Source organism: Rutidosis leptorrhynchoides, chromosome 3 (assembly GCF_046630445.1).
Source record: "Rutidosis leptorrhynchoides isolate AG116_Rl617_1_P2 chromosome 3, CSIRO_AGI_Rlap_v1, whole genome shotgun sequence".
Lineage (NCBI taxonomy): Eukaryota > Viridiplantae > Streptophyta > Magnoliopsida > Asterales > Asteraceae > Rutidosis > Rutidosis leptorrhynchoides.
In genome coordinates this window covers 669,694,365-669,704,723 of record NC_092335.1, presented here as the reverse complement: position 1 = coordinate 669,704,723, position 10,359 = coordinate 669,694,365, and the positions used below count along the sequence as shown (strand labels likewise).

The 10,359-nt window shown below is 33.8% G+C and overlaps 1 protein-coding gene across 4 annotated transcripts; it reads right to left on the bottom strand.

Annotated features, from left to right (window-relative positions):
* Window positions 1-5,173: 5,173 nt before the first annotated feature.
* LOC139899334 (sodium/hydrogen exchanger 3-like) lies at window positions 5,174-9,775 on the bottom strand. Of its 4 annotated transcripts, none has more exons than XM_071882162.1 (15): window positions 9,551-9,775; window positions 9,065-9,218; window positions 8,788-8,906; window positions 8,545-8,642; window positions 8,268-8,327; window positions 8,122-8,168; window positions 7,844-8,038; window positions 7,667-7,716; window positions 7,355-7,421; window positions 6,898-6,986; window positions 6,697-6,798; window positions 6,225-6,363; window positions 6,049-6,111; window positions 5,654-5,737; window positions 5,174-5,489 (listed from the first exon to the last, which is right to left on the bottom strand). In XM_071882162.1, the coding sequence occupies exons 1-15, from the start codon at window positions 9,727-9,729 to the stop codon at window positions 5,280-5,282; spliced, it is 1,656 nt and encodes a 551-aa protein (XP_071738263.1). In that variant the 5' UTR covers window positions 9,730-9,775; the 3' UTR covers window positions 5,174-5,279. The 4 variants fall into 4 exon arrangements, with proteins under 4 accessions (XP_071738263.1, XP_071738265.1, XP_071738264.1 ...); XM_071882164.1 differs by having other exon boundaries at window positions 9,065-9,225; window positions 9,551-9,644; XM_071882163.1 differs by lacking the exon at window positions 9,551-9,775 and adding an exon at window positions 9,410-9,535 and having other exon boundaries at window positions 9,065-9,225.
* Between the last annotated feature and the right edge of the window lie 584 nt (window positions 9,776-10,359).

Genomic DNA, 10,359 nt, shown 5'->3' with positions numbered 1-10,359 from the left:
GCCGAAATTATGAAGCGTCTACCAAACTTCCATGCTTAAATGCTTATCTAATCCTTGAATTTGCCTATTTGATTTTTTGTTTGTAAACCACCAAGTTATTTGAGTAAGCTACTTTTTTTAGACAAGAATGCGAGATTACGTTGATATTTGGAATGTTTAATGAAAATTGCTTGTTAGGAATATTTTTTTTAATTTGCCAATTATAAAATTGGGCCAAAAAACTAGAAGACTACATTTTTAGTAAATTTTTTTTTTTTTTTTTTTTGGAAAAATTAAGTTGCTAATGGTAAGCTGTCGGTAAACCGTCGCTAAACATCTGTCTTTAATCCATCGTTAATTTGACGTCCGAAATTCGTCGGTAATCAGGCCGTCCCAAATTAGTCGGAAAAACTCAATGTTAATCCGTCGGAAATCAGTCCCAAAATGGCCGTTGTAAATCTGTCTCTAAGACTTAGGCCTGTAGCAAAATTCCGTAGGTAAGTATTACCGAGGGCGATTTTAGGGTCCGCTTGAATCCGTCCAAAAACGCATTTAAGGATGGATTTCTCCGTCGGTAAATCTCAGTTTTCAAGTAGTATTTTAGGATCTTTATGGTTGCTAAAACTTATTTTCTCTATAAGCTCCGGTTTCTAGTCTTGTTTGATAAACAAAATTCAAAGATCCAATGAACAAAATAAACTAAAAAAAATCTACTTGAAGTAACAGCGATATTGACATCGAATGCTCTCATTTGTCACACACACATACGCGCGTTAGAAGGAAACTTAAATCGCGACAATGTTTGCAGTACCAAAGTTGAATCTCACCCCATACCACTCAAGTCAAGCTTTGATGGTTATCAAAACCTTATATATTGGTATATACTTTTTGTCCATATGTATCATTTTGCATAAATTGAAGAAATGTAATGTTAACAAAGTGTATAGCATAACAATGACATTTCTTAAATAAAAATTAACACTTAAAAGATAATTTATACATTAAATATCATTGATATTTATTTAAATTGTACCAAATTAATTATCCATTTCTATGAATGACCAATTGCCTCTCACTCAGAGCCAACTATTGCCGATAAGAGTCTGGATAATGTTGTTTTGGAACGACGCTCTGAGGTAAAAACTTCTGTTTTTTGTAAGTCTATTGAGGCTTCATTACATGTCACTGAGGTAATCAATGTTGGTGACTTTCATGCCATTGAGGTAGTTGATTTTGGTAACAATGTTGCTCATGTGTCTTTTGATGATTCGTTACATGCCACTGAAGTGGATAATATTTGTGTTAAAGATGTTCATGGGCATGTTTGTTCAATATGTGGTTCACATTGTCATGAGAAGTGTACTGTTGAGAATGTTGACATGGTTGTTAATGAGGTCGAACCCGATTCTGTCAATATAGCACCGGTTGTATCCCCGACGGTTCAATCGTCCCCGAGACCCTTGTATAAAGAAATTTTAATGGGGGTTGCTCCTTCTTCTTTACCAGAATTAAATTCGGTTGAGCTATCAGAGAACGATGAAGGAGCCACTAGATTATATGAGGTTTACGTCTGATCCTCATCGAATCCGTCTTTTGCTTCCAATGTTCAAGTTGAATCTGCAGTTGTGGTAATGATAGTTTCGATTCTTGTGATCGTGGAAATGTGGATGTGGATTTTGCTTCGGTTACCCCTAAATTCGAGAAAGTGCATGAGGAAAAAAAATGTCCAAGGAGGAATTCGTGGCTTTCGATGAAATGATGACGAACTTAGCCGAGGAGAGCCTACCGTTAAAGCTACTCTTATCAACCCTCACGATCCCCCTACAACGTCGTATAAAAATATGAATCAAAAGAGGAAGAAACAACTAGTTCAGGGCGCCGAGATGAAGGAGTTCGGCGTGTTCATTAAAGATATTTGAGCACGCGGTCCTCATTTTCGTTTTGCATGTATGCTTCGATCAAGACGGTTTCTAATCTCTCGTTCCTTTGGCTAGATTGGTCATCTTCTTTAGTTTCTTGGTGCGTGTTCAGTTTGTATGTAGTTCATTTTTTGTTGTTGTTGATGGTCGTTTTTCATGTCGTGAGCTTAAGTTGAGGTTGTTGGTTTTAGTTTAGCTCGGAAGTTTTGATTGTTTGTAAGTTTTAGGGGTTTTATCTTTTTGATGAACTCCTTTAGTTATAAAAGTTTATTCGTTTTTTGCCGGAAAAAAAAAAATTTGTCTCTCCCCCTACACCGCAGCAACGCGCGGCCAGCCAACTTTTGGTTAACAAACAAGTCAAATTGTATTCATACAAACTTTAACAAAAGATTGACTATTTGAGTGTATGTATCAAGACTACCATGAATAAGAAATTGACTTCGGGTGTATTTGGCATACAAATTCCTAGAAGCATTATGGTTGCTAGAGGTTATTATTTTACTCTTATATGCTAATACCCACCAACATCTTTGTAGTTTTAGTACATAAGAATTGTACTTTTGCTTTTGATTTCACACTTGATTTTTATATTTTCTTAAAGCCAAATTCACAATAGTTTTATTATATCTTTTTATTATTAGGCTTTTTAAGATGTTATTATATTTTTCTTTTCTTTTTTTTAAAAAGGCGATTTTTTATCATCAGTAGTGCATTCATTTCAACGACAATCATCATTTTCATGTAACACACACGTTCGGGCGGAAACCCGAACTCAATTGACGGTACCCGAAACACATCCATTCGGGCAGTGTTCCGGGTAGAAGTCCTTGATCGAATCCGGTAAAACCTTCATATAGGGTCCATAAATACCACAATTATTTCATTACTCCTTATTGTACTATTGAACTAAAAAATTTGTAGTTTGAGTAGCTAAAGCGAGAATTTTTGTCTCTTTGTGAATGTTTTTTTTTTTTTTTTTTTTTTTTAAGATTTCAAAATCTTAATATACACCAGCAACTACCTAATATAATAAATAAATATACTAACTAATATTAACATAAAAAGAATAATTTTTTATTGCAACATTATCATCATTTTTCTTAAATTGTTTTCTTATTAATATTTGTTCATGGTTTTCTTTTGAAATTTTCTTATTCGTCGTTATTGATTTCCAAAGATAACACGTGATTTTACTTGCTGCAACACGCGACCATAACCATTCTATTGATGTAAATACTTAGCGTTAAGCGTAACACTATCGAATAATATTAACTTATGACCCACTATTAATCGACCACAAAAACATAGCAGTTAAAACGTACCCGAAGTAACGCGCGGGCTATATCTTAACTAGTTTTCTCTATAAGCCATGGTTTCTATCTAGTCTTGTAATTGTTTGATAAATAAGCTAGGATCTTGTGAAATTACACAAATATCCCTCAAAACCTTACACGAGTATTTTACTCCACTTTTTTGTCTTTATGTGTCATTTATTTATTTATCCTGCATACTAAAAGAGGTCCAAATTTCCGCCGTTTGGACCCCCCCCCCCCCCAGCTTATCAAACGACCCCAACAAAAATATCCCTCAAACTTTTAACGGCACCATCTTCCCGCTCGCTTCGAGTTAATTTTTTTCAAAATCACCATTCAACTCGAAATCAGTTTACGAACACAACGTAACTAGCTCTGCGCGACACGGACTGTTTTTAAAAAATGCTAAATATATCGGGATATTTATTTATACATCTACATACAGGTATAATAAATAACCCAAACTAAGCACATCATATCGATGGTTCTGTTCCCTTTTTTATGCGATTTTCCGACGCTAAAAACGTGGAGTCCATACACTAGGTACTAACCACGTGTTTCCAACCATACCCGTAGCAACACATTTTTAATTCTGTAAATACATAAAGCTATGTTAAATATGAATATGCAACCCGAAAAGCCCCGCCGCATCGCCCGGGCTGGAATTTTCCTAGTTTTACATAAATGAGCTCCATAGGTGCTAAAAACAATAAAGTAGAATATTACCAATTCCAAACATTATTTACCTAACAGAACGAATACAAAAGCAATGATTGCATCAAGCAGTAAGAAAGAACAATAAGTTGCAATGAGAAACGTTACAAGAGTGTAAGTATGTGTATGTTTCAGTTTTCAAAAAACTATTTTATAGAATTGAAACGTATGTGAATAGACATTGCAGATACTACTTTATAGAGATATAAAATAAAGAGAGCGACAGAAAACTCACTTTTGATAGTAAACATGATATAGAAAACAACTACCGAATCCCGTAGTTTTTTTCTGTATCATGTTTTACTATCGTGAGGACGTTGTCCTCACAATAGGTATTTATCATTTCATTTTCACTTTCCTTTTAAAAATGTTTTTGTGTGAACATCGTTGGCACAATTAACCTATAGTGTCGGAGCTATAACGAGGACCCTATTATGAGGACATATTCTCACAATAAACCTATTATTGTGAAGACTTTTGCACCTATTGTTAGAACTTTTGTCCACCTTAAAGGGTAATATTGTTGTAGTGGGAGTGGATTAGAATGATCCCAATTGTGTCTATAAAGTGAACTCTCATTATAACCATGATGTGGATATATATATATATATATATATATATATATATATATATATATATATATATATATATATATATATATATATATATATATATATATATATATATATATATATATATATATATAAAGAGATGATGGGTGAATGGGTCACATATCTACAAAAGGCTTCAACTCAAAAGGCACCAACAAGTGATTAGTGGGTCACAAATCTATCAGCTACTATTCAAACATCGTAAATGACTTGATTCCTTTTTTTTTTTGACCGGCAATTTTCGTATCGAATAATCTCATTTGCGACCTACACACGCTAGATAGGAAACTCCAAGGATCATCCCGGGTTGCTCGGCAACTAATCGCGAGAACTGGGTTGCTTGACAACTAATCGCAGTAAATCCTGCAGAGAACCACCCCCACCTCGGAATCAAACCCGGGGTGCTTGGCAACTAATCGCGGGCACTCCCTACTAGGCATTGGATACCATTGAAGCAATGCTTCGTTGGTGACTTGATTCCTTTACACAATGATGATAGTCGTAAATATAATTACATGACTAATTCAGAGAAATAATAAAGTTTTCGAACAGAGAAATAAATCCTTGATGTTAAAAATATAGGTATCTACTATCTAGTCCTGACTAGTCAGGTTTTTTTTTTTTTTTTTTTTTTTTTTTTTTTCTAAAGCTTAAAAGAAAGATAGAATAGATATGGGCATCTAGTCCTATAACTAATACTAATTCAGCGGATCCCAAATAACCGTAAGAAGAACAATAAACTTCTAAGAGACATGAACTGTGTGGGGCCCAACAACATTTGTAGACTCTGCCTGCTTGGTATATGATATTCCGTTTTCAGTTACCGGATAATGATCGTGATCATGTCCATTCACTAGAAACACTTGGGTCAATGAGGTTGGAGTAGATGGTTCCGTTTCGTCAGAACGAGGTAGTAACATCCTTATAATCAACTTTGTCAGCAATCCAAATACCTTAGAGCAGTTTACAAGGGAAATAAGAATATCATGCTAAGAATATTTAAAAAGGGACAGTTACCAAAAATAAACATATGATCATATAGATGTAATTTTAAATTTAGAAAGAAAATATTTTTTTGGAAGGGCAACAGAAATGGAAGGGGGATAGAGAAGCTTACCACTGTGCTAAAAATAACAACGGTAACTATGCTGGTGAGCAAAAGCACTTTTGCAGGCTGAATGGTTTGTTCAGAACCACTAAACTGCCAAAGGATCAATAAACCAAAACTCAATACATTATTTTGATAACTTATTTGGTTCAATAACTTCACTTTTAAAGTGAATTTTACTAATCGATTAGATACCAAGCAAAAAGCAGAGATTAATAATTAATAACCTTTAAATTTATTTTCTCTATGTATCCCCTAATAATTTGCTTTACAAAAAGCTTTTCCTAATTTGTAATTTAGTAAACCAAAAAACATCAATAAAAATGCAATTTCCACCTCTAGTTTTTTCTGCTTATAAATTCATAAGTTGAGCTACTAGTTAATTTCAACAAACTCGAGTCTACCTCCTTGTAGGCAAGTGCAACAGATACAGCGCCTCGCATTAAACTAGCCCACCGAACTATAAGCTGTGAAATATTATGATAAACACACACTAAATCAAATAATCAAAGCAAAGATCCTATTAAAAATTTAAATTTAAATTAATAATAACAAATATTAATAACCTTTAATTACTTACCCGCTGCTTGATACCAATCTCTTTAACACCTCCCATCCGAGTTAAGTAAGATAAATATGAAATGGGGAATATGAAACCCGCTCTTCCGACCATAATCAACCCCATAAGTATACCACTTGCCCCATTCGATTGTCCAGAACTGCACAAATTGAATATATATATATATATATATATATATATATATATATATATATATATATATATATATATATATATATGTATTAAGGTTGTAAAAAAGTGTTTACTACAAAGAACACATTAAATTACTATTGAAATAAATTAAATTTTTATATTAGTATTTGATTTGATGCATCATTGCCTGTAGATCTTTACACAGTCTTGACAAGAAAATGTTTGAAAGTCGACCCCCAAGCAATAACAAAAAACTACCGAACTCTATCTAACCCATTACCAACCACGAGACCCGCTGAATAAAAATAGGTTAGAGAATAACATTGGTTAGAAAAGATACCCGTTCACAAAAAAAGGCCACTTTTCAGCGTCAAATGAGTCCATAGCAACGTATATGAAGCTAAGCACTTCTGCAAAGTAAGAAATTGATGCAAAAGAACGCCTGCAATCCACATAAGCAAATGTGAATACTTTCAGTTATAAACATTTCTATAAAGATATTTGATTTTGAGAGGGGGATTTGATATGGTTACAAACTCACTTTGTGGTCACTTGTGATTTATGAGTGACATAATTTGACATTACGATCCCAAAAAAGAACGTGGCAAGGATCCCACTTAAGTTACACACCTAGAAAAAACATAATTAGACTTGGGGGGTGCAATTGATTAAGCAGAGCTGAATGATTCAGAATGATTCAAAGGTTCTGAATTCAATATGGCAATGAACAAGAACGGGAGGTTAAAACAAGAAACCTCTTGATCCATTTTATTATTTATGAAGGATTTATTTTTACGGATAAAATAAAATATATAATATATAGAAAATATGTGTGTTACTCGTAGCACTTAGCAGGTCAAATCAGATTACTTCGACTCTCACTTAAAAAGCACACAATTTGACCAAAACCCATTTCGAGATGGCTACCCATCCTGCCACATGTTACAACCTTTAGCTTACTACCATAAATAGATAAAAGTGTTGGGTCAATCACTTACGTCAGCTGTATAATATATAAGGTAAGCCATAAACAACATGAGAACTACTACACGTTCAGTTGGGTGCCTGAAAAATTAAGGGTATTCAAACACATAAAAAGTATTCACATTCGCAGTACATTAAAGTAGTAATAATAATAATAATAATTATTATTATTAGGTATCTTGGTAACTTCGAGTATGAAATCGTAATCTAAATTAATAGATGGTTTACTCATATAAAAATACAAATATCACATACAGTCATAACACTGAACCATGTACGTAGAATGCTATTACTTGTAATTCAAGATACATGTTAAAAATACATACCTTCCAAAGTATAATAAGGTTCTAATGAAGTATGCACATAACAGCCCAACCTACATATGCAAATGGATATGGAAATTTGTTATTTGTTATATATAGTATATTACTTTACTATTACTATTAATATTAATATCTTAATAACTTACAAAAAATACGCATGAATAGATATTAATAACTTACAAAAATTCCCAAGAAGGTGCTACAGACAAACAATGTAATGAAACCCCTGCCAAAACTAAGAGCAGCAACTGGGTTCATGTCAGATAGGTTAAATCGCTTGATTGCATTGAAAAACACCATAGATGTGGCATCATTCACCACACCCTCTCCTAGGGCTAGACTATACAATAAAGGTGTCTCTTCCATATTAAGCACCTGCTCATGAAATTAATTTCAGTTTTTAATTACTTGTAAATTTGTACTTCCTTTTTAAGATCACACAAACAAAGTCCATGTACCTGGAAAGTGCAAAGAGACTCTGCAGCAGAATATATGGCTCCAAGTGCTACTCACATCAAGAAAACACATCACACTATTATTATTAGGTTACAAGACTAGGTTATTATGTAAGTATATATATATATATGCAGACAAGATTAAATACCAAGATAGTCCTTCATCGCTAGGTAACCAATGTCAAATTTAAGAAACAGCTGTGTTGCACCTGAATAAAAAAAAAAAAAAATTTATTCAATGTCTAATAAACATGTATCAAAAATAAAGATGTTCTCAGAATATGACAAGAAAGAGTAACACGCGCGCGCGCGCACACACACACTTGACTGATCAATATCAGAACACAAACTTCAATAAAGTTACTAAATGAATAGTGTTCGTGCAAACATGTACATAATTATCAACTTGGAAGCATGTAAGCATACCTAATGATATGATGGCAAACGATATCAAAGAACCAATAACTCTGAATGACGTAATGGTCAAGAAATTGAGGAAAAATTGCTTCCTTTTAACCTGAAACCTGTTAAAAGAAATCAACTTCTATCAAGACAATAAGAACCGTCATTTGGTTCAAATCCGTTTTGTGTTTTTGGTTTTTTTTTTTTTTTTTTTTTGGGTGTGTTTAGGAAAAAAAAAAAAAGAAAGAAACCAATTGAGATGGATACCCAGCATTGAATATTATTAGCGGAAGGAGACGTCCAAAGAAAGAAACTTGATTGAATTCCATTAATGAGGAGCTTTTAACATCAGGGATTCTCAAAAAGAATAATCCCATGAGTATGCTCTGTCATCACAATATACTTTCTTTTAGGTATGATCTTGTTGTTAGCAACAAACAGATCCAAAATAAGGACAAAAGTGATCAATTTGTTTACTTAGCCGGAAAAGAAAAGAAAAAAAAAAAAATATGGCAATATATCACAAAATTAGTAGTGGACTCACATAAAAAAGAGCAATGATTGACTGAACCAACCAATAGCTTCTATGAAGTAAAAGACATAGCACAAAGCAACCCAAAAGAAGAGTTGAAACTAAAGCCATGTGCTTTGTATACTCAGCCTCGGAATCCTTCATTGTCAATTCATCTAAAAACATACTGCAAGCTAACCATAAACAATTAAATAAAAATAAAAAATAAAATTGTAATATGTCAAATTCTAACCAAAAATAAAAAATTTCTGTACTAATAGTCAACCAGGTCTAAACCCTAAAAACAGAAAGATTGTAAAATTCATGCTAATTTCAGTTGTAAGATGTTGAACACTAACCAATACACATTATAATTACCTTGTAACAGGCAATAAGATTGTTAATTACCAGAATTTATTAGTAACCGAGAACAGATTTTTCGTGGTGTTGCATTAGGGTTAGGGTTAGGGTTAGGGTTTATCCACTCTCTAGATAGATGATATAGGCTGAAAATCATACCAATTTGGAAAGGATTTTAACTGCGTGACAAACAAGCTAGGAAGGGAATTTCTTGCAATCCACTCCTCAATTTTACAATATGACTCGGTTGTAGCAATATTTATATATTTATTTATTTTAGTAAAAAGCCAGATAATTACGGTTTGCTGAAACAAATTATGTTTCGAAATTTCATTCATGATTGATGATTGATTGTGAAACTTTTTTCATCGTTCTTGAACCGCCAAAACATTGTACGGAGTATATAATAGAGATTGGTAGGGATGGAAAAGAACCCGATATTTTTGGGTCGGGTTTCGGGCCGGTTATAAATGGGTCTCCAGTATGGAGATAGTTTTTAAATTTTTTGCGGTTCGGGTCCGGGTATAGTTTTAGACACAAATCTGATTAACCAGCTCGTATATCCGAAAAAAGACGTGAGTCCATATACCCGTCCCGTATACCCGATTACGTGGCTCATATACTCGATTATCCGGCTCGTATACCCAATTACCCGGCCCATATACTCGAAAAAAGACTCAAATACCCGTGTAACTCATTTATCCAATATTCGTAAGTAGATGGAGACCCGAATACTCCTGGGATAACCTGTTTACCCGCTAGTTAGTAACCAAATGGGGACCCGACGGGTTCATGTCCGGGTTTAGGACGGGTTTTTCTAATTGGGTTCGGGTCTGAGATTACTTAAACCCGGCTCAAACCCGACCGATGACATCCTTAGAGATTGGCCATACCACCTCTAGTTTTGTTGCCTAGGTCGCGAGTATTCCACGACACGATTCTAATGATTTAAAATTTTTGGCAAGCTA

What these genes read in the sequence shown, in the direction of transcription:
- LOC139899334 (XM_071882162.1), bottom strand. Translation starts at nt 9,729, where the DNA reads ATGAATGAAATTTCGAAACATAATTTGTTTCAGCAAACCGTAATTATC. An exon ending in CAATCATTGCTCTTTTTTAT is followed by an intron (nt 8,907 to 9,064) that starts GTGAGTCCACTA and finishes TTGTGATGACAG; the next exon opens with AGCATACTCATGGGATTATT. An exon ending in ACCTTATTATACTTTGGAAG is followed by an intron (nt 7,422 to 7,666) that starts GTATGTATTTTT and finishes TTAATTTTTCAG; the next exon opens with GCACCCAACTGAACGTGTAG.